At 45.0% G+C, this 15,453-nt stretch overlaps 1 protein-coding gene across 2 annotated transcripts in view; it reads left to right on the forward strand.

The window, feature by feature from the left end:
• Positions 1–2,217: 2,217 nt before the first annotated feature.
• LOC124014505 (phenylalanine-4-hydroxylase-like) overlaps positions 2,218–15,453 on the forward strand; it is a 28,967-nt gene continuing 15,731 nt past the window's right edge. The window contains exons 1-4 of one of the 2 annotated variants that reach the window (XM_046329586.1): positions 2,218–2,488; positions 3,695–3,811; positions 9,800–9,983; positions 11,186–11,274. In XM_046329586.1, coding sequence (XP_046185542.1) covers positions 2,429–2,488; positions 3,695–3,811; positions 9,800–9,983; positions 11,186–11,274 — 450 coding nt within the window. In that variant the 5' untranslated portion in view covers positions 2,218–2,428. Of the gene's footprint in view, positions 2,489–2,550; positions 3,284–3,694; positions 3,812–9,799; positions 9,984–11,185; positions 11,275–15,453 lie in introns of those variants that run through there. The other variant, XM_046329588.1, reaches the window with a different exon arrangement.

The raw sequence follows: 15,453 nt of genomic DNA on the forward strand, positions 1-15,453 counted from the left end.
TTCACTCTCTTTACAACAGCCCTGCTGAAAGCCTCAAAGTTTAATTCTTTATCCCCCCCTCCCCCTGCAATCTCTCTCCCTCTCTCTCACTCAGTTCAAAAAGAGTTTTGCACAATGCCAGTGGAAACCCAGAGTAGATTCTTCAGCACCCCTGTGGACACTGGGCTGCGGCTGGGAGACAGTGCACATGTGGGCCCGATTCACAGGACTGCCGTCAATCAGGCCATAAATCAACGACATCTCTCATGAAGACACAATTAAGCCTCACAACTCTATAATGCCCCCCCCCTGTCATCTGTCTTGTCCCAACCCAGCTTCCTAGTCTAGTCTCTACAATCACACGGACTCTGCAGTTATTCAGACGAACACCACAACAACATAATTGAATCCGAGGTCTGTGTTGCATAATGATAGGGCAGATAATGACTCACAAAAGGTCTAAGAAACTCACAACAGCTGGAATACATGTGGGAAAACATTCCGGGAATGGGTCCTGAGACAGGCTAAATGTTCATTCCTCACTATTTTTCACATGAAGCACCCAAATGACAAAATGTCCCAGAACACATTTGACCCAAGGAGTACTTAGTGAGAACAGATGCTCTGTGTGAGACAGAGAGAAGAGGACTGAGGCTCTATGGAACAGGCCGTTGTCCGCACACACTTGGCCACTTCACATGAAGAACGAGCAATTGTCTCCATCACCGTTAATGACGCAGTGAGTCGCCGATCTGATGTGCAGTGTGAAGAACACATTGAGGAAGCGGACAGGCACATTAATGAGGCTTAATGACACCGTTATTACAGCATTGACTATCTGTGCAGCTATGCAATGGAATCCAACAGCCAGTCGTTGGTATAGGAGACAAGTGTGTAGTCACTGATATACAGTGGGATGACATATGTGCAGTCTGAAGAAATGAATGCTCTTATACAGGAGGTCAAGTAGAGGTCAGACCCTCTCCTTGCATACATTTATCATCGTGTCACTATCCATAATGACCATGAGTGGGTTGGGTGTGTTCTCATTGTTAATACCACATTGTTGAATTGTGAGGAGTAGGCCTATTCTATCAAATGCTTGTTTGTGGTCTCTTTTAACAAGGAGAGGTAGATAGGCCTACCTTCTTTGTTGTAGAGAATTCTGGGTATATTATTGATAGGCCTACCTTCATTGTTGTAGAGGGGAATTCTGGGTATATTATTGATAGGCCTATCTTCATTGTTGTAGAGGAGAATTCTGGGTATATTATTGATAGGCCTACCTTCATTGTTGTAGAGGGGAATTCTGGGTATATTTATTGATAGGCCTACCTTCATTGTTGTAGAGGAGAATTCTGGGTATATTATTGATAGGCCCACCTTCATTGTTGTAGAGGGGAATTCTGGGTATATTATTGATAGGCCCACCTTCATTGTTGTAGAGGAGAATTCTGGGTATATTATTGATAGGCCTACATGTCTAGGCCTATCAATATGGCAGAAAGGATGGAGCTGTATGACAATTTATTTAAATAGCTGTTTTAACGTTTTAAATTAGAGTCATGTGAAATGTAAAATACATATGGCTTTATTCACCAGTTGACAGGTATGTTGCACGTGACACAAACAAATACAGTATTCCTAAATGGCTTAGTCCTATAAGACACTCAGAGTCAAATTGTTTTTATTTTGAAAAGTAATTTACAACTATGTTTGTTTTTATGGAGGGACATCATGTAGGCAGGCCGCTGATGTGGCGCTGTATTGAACATCAGCTACAACCTGTTTTGACCGGTTGTTTGGCGCCACCTTGTGGCTTTTAGGAGCACCATCACACCACTGGATGCTGGTAAGAGGGGCCAAGCAAGCAGAACCGACCCCGAAACATTCATAACACAAAATACCTAAAGAACTGCAACAAACTTTTGATCGATACAAGTTGCGTCGTTTACTGTCATAACGTAGCCTTATATGAGTAGCAGCTACACAACTATATTGATTTTAGGGTCATTATAGTGGTCCAATGTCTCATTATGAGCATGTGTCACAGTATAGGGATGCATTGACCATCCTCTTCATCAATATACCTAAGTCATATTCATCTGTTACATCACAGGGAAGTCCTGTGGGTGGAGGCTTGGTTATGGTTACGAAACGTTGTTTCTGAACATTTACTTAGCCAACTCTACCTCAGCGCTAGACAATAAGAACCAGGTGTGCCAATATAGCAAAGAACAAAATGTTCCAATATAGCAATTTCATAACGTCATGGCTCCATAGGGCTATACTCATTCGCGTGACAGGGATACAAACCATAAAGGGGTGTTGTGTCAGGTGGGACAACATGAATGGCTGAAGTTGAACTTGAGCTGCTCAAACAAATTCGACCAAAGCACACACATTCAGCATCAGTAGTTTCACACCTGCGCAACGAGAAGACTGGAGGATGGACAAGGCATACAAAAATATTAACGGGGACTATCCCACACCGGACAATGGCAAAGAGGTAAGCAATATTGAACATCAAATCTAGTGTAAACAATCATATTAAATGTTTAACAACATACATTTATGAACTTGTTTTTTCACTAATAATATAACGGTGATGACAATATGTTATAATGTTGAATGAGTAATATACATGTATAAACTCATTGACTTATAATACTAGAATGAGGATAACTGATGGTTTTATGATTCTATTCATTCAATATAGCCATATCATTATTATTGTGCAGTAAATTCCATGTCACGAGATAGGGAAGGGAACAGGTATATTTGGCATTGGACAAACCCCCTTTAAAACGTGCTATTGTATAAAGTCACAGTGTCATTTGGTGAAGCGGCTATTAGAATGGCAGCTCTGTTGTTCACTGTCCAGCTACTGTATGTTGTTCACTGTGGATGGAATGTTCTAGTCGGCGGAATGGCAACACAGACTAGACTAACATCTCATAGTCATTGTGAATCATGTTAAAAGGTCAGTGACTATGAATCCATGCAGGAATGTGTGTGATAAATATATGTATAGATCTTTTTAATCTGATCTAGAAAAGTTTAGCATCAGCTTTTGCTTGAGAGGTAATGATAAAACATTTATTTTTTGTTAATTCATCACAATAACGGACTGTGGAGATTCTAAATGGATAGAATCCCAATAAACAGCGAAGTTCAAGGAATTGTGGACGTCGAGGTATTGGTGCTGAGTAGAGATAAATAGTCCATTTGGATGAGATGGTGTCAGGGGTCACTACTACAAAAGGTCAGAGGGGAAAGGTGTGAAAGATTTGCGCTTTAAGAGGTAAGTCTTTTAGAATACGCAAAATAACCTGGGTTCTATAACCACAGGCCACACACAAACACCAAACATGATTTTTCATTGTGAGTGATACTTTCATTCATGGATTAAATGAACACAACCCTAATGATATAATGCCTATTTGTTCAACTGTTTGATCTACCTGGATTCCAATCAGGTTTGTGGGTCAGATTGTGGAGGCTCAGTCATTAGGGAGTGGGCGACGTGTTTGCGGTTTGGCTAATCAGAGAGCGAAAGAGTGAGAGGGCATAAAGGAAGAGAAATAGCAGTGTAGTTGAGGTAATGCCAAGGGTCACCACGCTACAGAAGGTTGCCCCCCTGGAATGTGTGCAGTGGTAAGGTCCAGCCCCGGGGGTCTTAAGTCAAATTGCTGTGAGTCTTGTCTTGTTGCAGAGGAAAGGCTCCATGTACCTGGAGGAAGAGACCAATGCCAAGGCGGGGGTGCTGTCCTGCTTCTTCTCCCTGAAGGAGGAGATTGGGGCGCTGGCCAAAGCCCTCAGGCTGTTTGAGGTAAATCACTCAACATAACCGTGAACATGAATGTAAACAGTATAAACAAACAATCGTACATGTGCAGTAATGTACTTTATTCTGAAATGCTCTGATGTGTTTGTCCAATGAGTCATGGGTCAAGGACAAATAAGAAGTAAAAAACATGGAAAGCTAAAAAAGAAAAAAAGAAAAGGCTGAAAGCAGTAGTAGCTGAAATAGCTGTGAAAGCAGTAATAGCTGTAAAAGCTGCAAAAGCAGTAATAGCTGTAAAAGCTGTAAAAGCTGAAAAGGCTGTAAAAGCTGAAATAGCTGTAAAAGCTGAAATAGCTGTAAAAGCTGAAATAGCTGTAAAAGCTGAAATAGATGTAAAAGCTGAAATAGATGTAAAAGCTGAAATAGCTATAAAAGCTGAAATAGCTGTAAAATCTTAAATAACTGTAAAAGCTGAAATAGCTGTAAAATCTGAAATAGGCGTAAAAGCTGAAATAGCTGTAAAAGCTGAAAAAGCTGCAAAAGCTGAAATAGCTGTAAAAGCTGCAAAAGCTGAAATAGCTGTAAAAGCTGCAAAAGCTGTAAAAGATGTAAAAGCTGCAAAAGCTGTAAAAGCTGAAATAGCTTTATTATTATTTATTTCATCTTTATTTAACTTTAAAAGCTAGATGTTGAAATAGTTTCTGTAGGTGAGAAAGAGAAGTGAGTATGAGGCTGTTGTTCAGTACAAGCACAACAACAGGCTATAAGCAAACGATCAGGTGTTTTTATCCATGTCATACCATGTGTTCCAAATATGAATAAAACAGATGGAAAAAGACTAATCCACAGTATCTTCAGAGTCAACTTCACAGCTGTGTTCTGGACCAGGAAAACGGCTTCGTCACTCCTTCAGGAGGACAGTTATTTTTTTTACATTGGAGTCATTCAGCAGACACTCTAATCCAGAGCCTTTTACAGTAGCGAGGGAATACATTTTCATACATGCTTTCATATTGGTTTCCTGTGGGAATCCAACCCACAACCCTGATTTTGCAAGCGCCATGCTCTACCAATGAGTTCCACGAGACCATTTATCACTAGCAACTTAGGGAGGTAACGATCATGCCCATAAAAATCAGAGAGACTAGAAGATCAGACAGACGTTTACTAGCTGCCATTTGTCAGTCCAGGGACCAATTTAAAGAGACAGTCAGGGCTTCACACTGAGTTAGCCAGACCTTCCCTCGTTTCCCTTCTCTCCCTCCATGTAGGCCAGGGCTTCACACTGAGTTAGCCAGACCTTCCCTCGTTTCCCTTCTCTCCCTCCATGTAGGCCAGGGCTTCACACTGAGTTAGCCAGACCTTCCCTCGTTTCCCTTCTCTCCTCCATGTAGGCCAGGGCTTCACACTGAGTTAGCCAGACCTTCCCTCGTTTCCCTTCTCCCTCCATGTAGGCCAGGGCTTCACACTGAGTTAGCCAGACCTTCCCTCGTTTCCCTTCTCTCCCTCCATGTAGGCCAGGGCTTCACACTGAGTTAGCCAGACTTTCCCTCGTTTCCCTTCTCTCCCTCCATGTAGGCCAGGGCTTCACACTGAGTTAGCCAGACCTTCCCTCGTTTCCCTTCTCTCCCTCCATGTAGGCCAGGGCTTCACACTGAGTTAGCCAGACCTTCCCTCGTTTCCCTTCTCTCCCTCCATGTAGGCCAGGGCTTCACACTGAGTTAGCCAGACCTTCCCTCGTTTCCCTTCTCTCCCTCCATGTAGGCCAGGGCTTCACACTGAGTTAGCCAGACCTTCCCCTCGTTTCCCTTCTCTCCCTCCATGTAGGCCAGGGCTTCACACTGAGTTAGCCAGACCTTCCCTCGTTTCCCTTCTCTCCCTCCATGTAGGCCAGGGCTTCACACTGAGTTAGCCAGACCTTCCCTCGTTTCCCTTCTCTCCCTCCATGTAGGCCAGGGCTTCACACCGAGTTAGCCAGACCTTCCCTCGTTTCCCTTCTCTCCCTCCATCCAGGGCTTCATGTAGGCCAGGGCTTCACACTGAGTTAGCCAGACCTTCCCTCGTTTCCCTTCTCTCCCTCCATGTAGGCCAGGGCTTCACACTGAGTTAGCCAGACCTTCCCTCGTTTCCCTTCTCTCCTCCCATGTAAGAATTTACAAGGTATGCAACCAAACGCGCTTCTTAAGACAGCGTGTTTCCAGTTAGTTCCAGATGTTCGAGGTTACTGACCATCCTCTTGCATCCGGGTACCTGCCCCCGTGAAGGACCCGTGTCTGGCTGAATACAGTACATAGTTCCCCCCAGTTGGAGTATATCCTACCGTAGGGCCTGCTGTGTTTTAATGTGTACAGCTCTGTGTCCGATTGAAACAGGCTCTCTCATACATATAGACCAGTTTGTTAAATCTCTATGCAGGCTCCTGCAACAGAGGCCAAGGTCATGGAAAATAATGCTCCACCATTGGATGCTACCAGTAAATGCACTGTACGGTAACTACTGCACCCCCATGAAGTATGAATACTGGACATTTCCCTGGGGAAGAACTTACATGAACATTTAACTAGCCAAATGTTAGTGGATAGTTTCCAGCAGGGTGTGAAGGAGTTGGAGGACTACCCCAAGTTATTTTTAAACATAATGTATCATTCAAGTCCTAGGCTTTAGGTTGGTGCAGTAGGTTCCCTCTACTCCTGGGCAAAAAGTGTTAGTCAACATTGTTTCCTTGTTATTTCGGAATCAACATGATACCATTGCATCATCATCATCGATGATGCTGTAGCTGTCTTAACACATACATGTTGAACATTGTTGTGTCACTTTAACCCAAGACCTTTCAACCAGGGTTCAAGGTTTGGTCTATTTGAAATATTTTGAGTTTGTTGACAACTCAATCAAATATTAACCAAAATGTGGTTGTTGATCTGACGTCTTTGTCCAATGTATTAGTAGCCAATGTTGTTAATGTAGGTTACTGAATTTAGAGTGTAAGCCTGACAGTGTAGATTTACGGCTCTATGGTAACTTGTTAGTGTGATGACATCTTTATCTTAGATATCTACGGGAGCAGCTGTGGACACAATCTTTCCAGGCCGCTCTTTGATCCACGATGCAGGCTGAGGTTTCTGTTTTTGAAATAGTCAAACAGACTGGAAGACACCCATCAGACCCCAATATGGCCACCAGTTATGGCTACTGGGTTCATTTAACCATGTTGTGTTGTTGCCACCAGCAACAGTTGACCCTGTACCAAGGTGCATTGTTTTTTGATTTATTTTGTGTTGACTTAAACGACTGTGTACTTCGTAGCACGCAGTCGGGGCTGTTGGGCAGCACATCCATTGTTTCACCTTCGACGATGAAGTGCTATCGAAGTGTAATGTCCTAGTGGTCAAAACAGAATTGGATTGTCTTGTGCCTCACTTGTAGGGGAGAGCGGGGTTAGTTGAGCCACCCCTTGTTTCTAAGAAACCATACACACAATGAATCATCTGACCAAATATTTAGGAAGAGGTCATCATTTCATGGAGTCTTGTGAAGGAAGAAACCACATGGAAAAAGTGGTAAGTTAGGTCCAAAAAACAGAAAATAAATTCATTTAGTGTGCTATGTGTTTCATGCTTGAATCGGAACCAATGTAGATGGTTTTATACATCAGTTGGGGTCTCTATAAACTTCACATGAGGTTCTAAACCTAGCTTGAAAGTTCATCCTTGTAGCTATGTTGGCTCATATAGACAAAATGTTTGCCTTGAAGTAAGTTGAGAAAATGGACATTAGAATAAGTAGAGCCAATGGTTACCATTCTCCATACAAATTATTCAATTTGGTGAGTTGTATGCATAATATGCCTGCAATAGGTCATGCACATGAACTCAAGATATTGCATTTGTATTGATACAGAGCAGACATCCTCATGTCCCGTGTATACAAATGTAAAGCAATCAGGGGGTCTAGCCCCCTTGAGGTTCTGGAGAGAGCAGCCAACGGAGTGAGAGAGGGGAAGAAGTCCATTCGATCAGCAGCAATGGATGGGAAAAAAATAGACTGAATGACACTGAAGAGGTACATTGACAAAAGAAAAGAAAACTAACATGTTCCTTGTGAAAGAGAGGCTATGAGAGAGTAGCAGAGGCACACGAGGTCTTATCTGATTGACATGGAGGCTGAGCTTGATGAGCATATCAATCATTTTGCAGACCCATTTCATGGGCCTAATCGCCTCAAAATAACTTGCCTACGAATTGGTACATGGAAACAACATCCCTGTCCCAGACAACTGGTCAAGAAATGGAAGGGTTAGTCATTTTGTACAGAGAGATCTATATCTGAAAGTAGGCATACATTTAAATATACAATATACCACATCCCCATTCCATGAATTAAACTTTGACCTTCCATTCCCATCACCCACTCACCCTGTCCCTATTTTCAGTTGTGACAAGAGAGACCACTTTTTTTTTGGGGGGGGGGGGGGGGGCAAGCCGTTTTCAAAAATATTATGAATTCTGATTATTTCCAGGGACACACACCACCCTGAAATATATGTAGATATCTTTGTTATATACTATATTTCCCTTGATGTTGTGATGCTGAATGTAAATAACAGCTCAACCTACCCCACTCTCCCATACAGATTAAAAAGAAAATCTTAATGTGTGTTTGTGGAGATGTGTGAGATCAATAAGTATCTTCCACGTGCTGTGCTCCAAATGTACACATGAGAAGCTCCTCTGCACCTATGAGCTCTCATTCCTCAGATCCACCCCTACTCCACCCCCATCTCCCTGTAAAACCCAAAACCTCCCCACCATCAGACCAAGTTTTAGTCCAATCACTTTCCGGCATCCACACCCTCCTTTTCTATAAAAACAGGCCACGTTACCCTGACAACCATCAACATCAGCTGGCACCCCCCCACCCCTGTAGAGCACCTCTCAGTCATCAGTGGGAAGACAGGATCATATGCATGGTTTAGGAATACAATGTTCCCATATGGCTTTATATATGTGGAGTGAAACATCGAAGGCATCCAAATAGAAACCATGATCATTTGAATGTGAGAACCTGAAAATGACAGCTCAAGTAGGAAGGACCGAATACAAAGGAAACGTTTACATTGGCTCCCTATATCCACATCACCCAGCTGCATAACCAGCATCATTCATACCCATGTACATTTACAGGATTCATTTGGAGTCAAGAAGTCCTCCTATGCAGTTCCAGTCCCCAGTTACATCTCACTAACTCCCTGTTTATCCCTCTGAAACGCCAGCCCATGTGATGTGGGTTGGATGACATGTGAGGAGTTCATTCCTAGCATCAGTAAGCTTGTCATGACTGGACCAAGGCCTTAGCCCAGCCAGGGCATGGGTAGGGTTAATGTCACTCACATGAGGACTTGTGGTAGACATTCATTCCACTTCAAAAGTCACCAGGAGCATAGCGACATCCCTAGGAGGTACACAAATCTACCCAAACGACCCATAGAGGCCCTGGGTCCACATTAACTGGGCGGGGGGCATATTTTGGAGCGTTGTTTTGTAACTAAATGCTGTTGGATGTTAAAACAACAGCAGATTCATATGGTTGTTGTGCAAGCCCTTTCAATGCTACCTCAGCTCACGTCCTGGCTCTAGGTCGGTCCTATAACATCCAGCCCACAGTTAATTATCTGGTTGATTGTTTAGTGGTGTACTGTTCTGTCCTAAGGGCATGGTCGACTCCACAAAGCCTGTCAAACGACCACTGTTTGGATGTGCACTTGGCGCCCTCTAGGGGTATGCTAAGTCCACACAAAGTATTTCCAGTGCTGTATCGTCATGAGTTGAATCACAGGTTTTTAAACTCGTTTTTCAAAGATGTAACCTAACTTTTATTGTCAATAATACAATGATGCTTTTAAAGTAAATATACAAAACAAAATAACCAAAGAAATAAAGTGATTTACAAGATCTAATAGCAGGATTGAACCACCCAGCTGTCACACAGGATTTACAGAGCTACATGGCTTCTCCTCTGTCTCTGACTCAACAGGAGAAGGGCATCAACCTGATGCACATTGAGTCTCGCCCGTCGCGACTGAACAACCAGGAGTTTGAGTTCTTCATCAGCGTGGACACCAGCAACTCCAAGTCCCTGGACGAGGTCATCGACGGCCTGCGCACCGAGATCAGTGGCCACGTGCACGAGCTCTCACGCAACAAACAGAAGGACACAGGTGTGTGTATCAGGATTGGGGTTAATTCCAACTCTCGGCAACGCTTTTTAATTAGGAATATTTGGAATTGGAATACAGAATTACTTTTTGAATTGACTAGAGTTTAAATGAAATTCATCCTAATCCTGGTGTGTATGAGTATGTATATAGAAAGATATTATCAATGAATAATCAATCTAGATATGCATATAACATATTAGAAACCATGACTGAAAGTTTTAAAAACCATGACTGATTAAAATCATGACTATTAAATCATTATTTTAAGTGTACTTAACAATAATTATGTGATGATATATTTGTGTCTAGGAGGGAGAAGGGGGAAGTAGACAAAGCCTGTGTGTGTGTGTCACATGATCTGAACTTTGGGTGGCGCTTTAGCAGGCCACCAGCCAGACTGTCTAATGAGGTGATGAGCGTCGCCGCGGAGACGGATGGCCTGTCCCTCACATCCAGCCTCCTTTATTAGTTGTTTCCACAATGACATTAGTTTAGTTACTGGGTACCAACTGGCCTGGCTGCAAACAGAGGAGCCCAGTGTCACCGACTGTCACAGAACAGACTGCCTCTATCACAGACCCAGAGGAGGGAAACCCGAACAGGGTCATCGCTCATCCCAGATAGACAGGGCCACCACCAAGCCCCCTCTGCCTAGCCCTATCGTCTACTGGACAGGGCGACAGGTTAATGTGTGATTGGAGGATATTAGAGATATTTATGGTCTGAGATGGAGACAGGCTGTTTTGAGAGGAGTTTGGTGGAGTCCCATTGTTCTCCTAGCCTCAGGCTGGACCACACGGCCTCGATTTAGATTAATGGTCGACGTCCAGTACTTCTAACTGTCATAAATGAGCCAATGGGTGACCTCCTCTGGTGCTCTGTTCACTGTCAACATGGTTACTGGATAGTGTTCTATCCCAATACAAAGCACCCTGCAGGCAAAACCCCCACAAAGCCATCCACATCAATATTCATTTGGGCTTCACTTGTTTCAATCAATTTACATTTTGGAACTGGACATTGAACACAAGGCAGATATACTACAGACAATTGTAAATATGACTAAATTGTAGTTTTCTACATCTCAAGAGGTTATGCACCATTGTTTTGACTGGTTTTACTCTGGTCTGTTTTGGCCATGTATATATCTATTTGTCATATTCACCTGAACTGGGTAATGAGGAGATTCCCCCGTCCCACAGTTCCATGGTTCCCCAATGACATCCAGGACTTGGATCGCTTTGCCAACCAGATTCTGAGCTACGGATCTGAGCTGGATTCTGATCACCCTGTAAGGATCAACCATTTATTACTGTCTGTTTACATCCTACACACTGTGTACTGGGTGTCTGCTTTGTATTGTATTGTATTGTTCCGGAGTTCTAAATTGAGCAGCTGCTGAAAAATGAGCTCCTGTATATATTGAGATTTAAATGTTTTTTTAGAGTGAAGTACATCGAAAAAATCAAGAGAAAACTGCAAGACTCAATAGAAGACAAAACCAGGAACAAACCAAAAAAGACGGGCTTTTGAAAAATTAACTATTTTTCATAAAATTGTACAGTTATCTTAGCTAGTTGAATTGCTAGCAGAATTGTTTACTTGTTGCTAAGCAGTTGCTAGGGACTCTCCTGTAAGAAGCTAGCTAGCTTACAAAGAATAACAACAAAAAATATCTAGTTAACAGAAGAAAGGAAGACTAAATAAGGACAAAAGAAGGACAGAAGAAAAAGGAAAAGAAAGAGGACAACAAAGTGAAACAGTCAGCACTTCTATTGCAACTTCGTATTTCGTCGTCCTAACATAGTCTACACTGCTATCTGCCCAGCAGCTAGCCAGCTAGCAAACGTCCACCGTCTACCGAATAGCAGCACTGTAGAAACTATTACACTCAACTGAACGACTTGATTAGTGTAGTGTTAGCTAGCTACATAGTTGTCTTTGCTGTCTACGTATCCAAGATAATTGTGTAGTTTAGAGCGTGTAGTCTTAGAGTGATTATCTTAATTTACCGAGGTTAGCTAGCCAGCTATTTGTCGTCCTTAACGTAGGAGACTCTGCTAGCTAGCCAACAGCTAGCCAACGTCTACTGAATAGAACTTCCGCACTCAACAACCCGGTCGCATTCCGCTTCGCTCCACAGGTAGTATCACATTTTTCATTTCATTTCTTTACAGCACAACGGTTTGATTTGTTTGATCGTAGCTAGCTACATAGCTAGCTACATAGCCGTCTGTGTATCAAAGATAATTGTGTAGTCTAGAGCGATTTTCTAGGTTAGCTAGCCAGCTATTGTCGTTCTTTTAACGCAACGTAACGTAATCAACACTGCTAGCTAGCCAGCTAGCCCCGAATAGCAGCACTGTATAAACTATTACACTCAACGGAACGACTTGATTAGTGTAGTGTCAACAACGCAGCCACTGCCAGCTAGCCTACAAAGTCAACAACGCAGCCACTGCCAGCTAGCCTACTTCAGCAGTATTGTATCATTTTAATCATTTTAGTCAATAAGATTCTTGCTACGTAAGCTTAACTTTCTGAACATTCGAGACGTGTAGTCCACTTGTCATTCAATCTCCTTGCATTAGCGTAGCCTCTTCTGTAGCCTGTCAACTATGTGTCTGTCTATCCCTGTTCTCTCCTCTCTGCACATACCATACAAACGCTCCACACCGCGTGGCCGCTGCCACCCTAATCTGGTGGTCCCAGCGCGCACGACCCACGTGGAGTTCCAGGTCTCCGGTAGCCTCTGGAACTGCCGATCTGCGGCCAACAAGGCAGAGTTCATCTCAGCCTATGCCTCCCTCCAGTCCCTCGACTTCTTGGCACTGACAGAAACATGGATCACCACAGATAACACTGCTACTCCTACTGCTCTCTCTTCGTCCGCCCACGTGTTCTCGCACACCCCGAGAGCTTCTGGTCAGCGGGGTGGTGGCATCGGGATCCTTATCTCTCCCAAGTGGTCATTCTCTCTTTCTCCCCTTACCCATCTGTCTATCGCCTCCTTTGAATTTCATGCTGTCACAGTTACCAGCCCTTTCAAGCTTAACATCCTTATCATTTATCGCCCTCCAGGTCCCCTCGAGAGTTCATCAATGAGCTTGATGCATTGATAAGCTCCTTTCCTGAGGACGGCTCACCTCTCACAGTTCTGGGCGACTTTAACCTCCCCACGTCTACCTTTGACTCATTCCTCTCTGCCTCCTTCTTTCCACTCCTCTCCTCTTTTGACCTCACCCTCTCACCTTCCCCCTACTCACAAGGCAGGCAATACGCTCGACCTCATCTTTACTAGATGCTGTTCTTCCACTAACCTCATTGCAACTCCCCTCCAAGTCTCCGACCACTACCTTGTATCCTTTTCCCTCTCGCTCTCATCCAACACTTCCCACACTGCCCCTACTCGGATGGTATCGCGCCGTCCCAACCTTCGCTCTCTCTCCCCCGCTACTCTCTCCTCTTCCATCCTATCATCTCTTCCCTCTGCTCAAACCTTCTCCAACCTATCTCCTGATTCTGCCTCCTCAACGCTCCTCTCCTCCCTTTCTGCATCCTTTGACTCTCTATGTCCCCTATCTTCCAGGCCGGCTCGGTCCTCCCCTCCCGCTCCATGGCTTGACGACTCATTGCGAGCTCACAGAACAGGGCTCCGGGCAGCCGAGCGGAAATGGAGGAAAACTCGCCTCCCTGCGGACCTGGCATCCTTTCGCTCCCTCCTCTCTACATTTTCCTCCTCTGTCTCTGCTGCTAAAACCACTTTCTACCACTCTAAATTTCAAGCATCTGCCTCTAACCCTAGGAAGCTCTTTGCCACCTTCTCCTCCCTCCTGAATCCTCCTCCCCCTCCCCCTCCTCCTCCCTCTCTGCAGATGACTTCGTCAACCATTTTGAAAAGAAGGTCGACGACATCCGATCCTCGTTTGCTAAGTCAAACGACACTGCTGGTTCTGCTCACACTGCCCTACCCTGTGCTCTGACCTCTTTCTCCCCTCTCTCTCCAGATGAAATCTCGCGTCTTGTGACGGCCGGCCGCCCAACAACCTGCCCGCTCGACCCTATCCCCTCCTCTCTTCTCCAGACCATTTCCGGAGACCTTCTCCCTTACCTCACCTCGCTCATCAACTTATCCCTGACCGCTGGCTACGTCCCTTCCGTCTTCAAGAGAGCGAGAGTTGCACCCCTTCTGAAAAAACCTACACTCGATCCCTCCGATGTTAACAACTACAGACCAGTATCCCTTCTTTCTTTTCTCTCCAAAACTCTTGAACGTGCCGTCCTTGGTCAGCTCTCCCGCTATCTCTCTCAGAATGACCTGCTTGATCCAAATCAGTCAGGTTTCAAGACTAGTCATTCAACTGAGACTGCTCTTCTCTGTATCACGGAGGCGCTCCGCACCGCTAAAGCTAACTCTCTCTCCTCTGCTCTCATCCTTCTAGACCTATCGGCTGCCTTCGATACTGTGAACCATCAGATCCTCCTCTCCACCCTCTCCGAGTTGGGCATCTCTGGCGCGCCCACGCTTGGATTGCGTCCTACCTGACAGGTCGCTCCTACCAGGTGGCGTGGCGAGAATCTGTCTCCTCACCACGCGCTCTCACCACTGGTGTCCCCCAGGGCTCTGTTCTAGGCCCTCTCCTATTCTCGCTATACACCAAGTCACTTGGCTCTGTCATAACCTCACATGGTCTCTCCTATCATTGCTATGCAGACGACACACAATTAATCTTCTCCTTTCCCCCTTCTGATGACCAGGTGGCGAATCGCATCTCTGCATGTCTGGCAGACATATCAGTGTGGATGACGGATCACCACCTCAAGCTGAACTTCGGCAAGACGGAGCTGCTCTTCCTCCCGGGGAAGGACTGCCCGTTCCATGATCTCGCCATCACGGTTGACAACTCCATTGTGTCCTCCTCCCAGAGCGCTAAGAACCTTGGTGTGATCCTGGACAACACCCTGTCGTTCTCAACTAACATCAAGACGGTGGCCCGTTCCTGTAGGTTCATGCTCTACAACATCCGCAGAGTACGACCCTGCCTCACACAGGAAGCGGCGCAGGTCCTAATCCAGGCACTTGTCATCTCCCGTCTGGATTACTGCAACTCGCTGTTGGCTGGGCTCCCTGCCTGTGCCATTAAACCCCTACAACTCATCCAGAACGCCGCAGCCCGTCTAGTGTTCAACCTTCCCAAGTTCTCTCACGTCACCCCGCTCCTCCGCTCTCTCCACTGGCTTCCAGTTGAAGCTCGCATCCGCTACAAGACCATGGTACTTGCCTACGGAGCTGTGAGGGGAACGGCACCTCAGTACCTCCAGGCTCTGATCAGGCCCTACACCCAAATAAGGGCACTGCGTTCATCCACCTCTGGCCTGCTCGTCTCCCTACCACTGAGGAAGTACAGTTCCCGCTCAGCCCAGTCAAAACTGTTCGCTGCTCTGGCTCCCCAATGGTGGAACAAACTCC

The sequence above is a fragment of the Oncorhynchus gorbuscha genome, linkage group LG25 (assembly GCF_021184085.1).
Source record: "Oncorhynchus gorbuscha isolate QuinsamMale2020 ecotype Even-year linkage group LG25, OgorEven_v1.0, whole genome shotgun sequence".
NCBI lineage: Eukaryota > Metazoa > Chordata > Actinopteri > Salmoniformes > Salmonidae > Oncorhynchus > Oncorhynchus gorbuscha.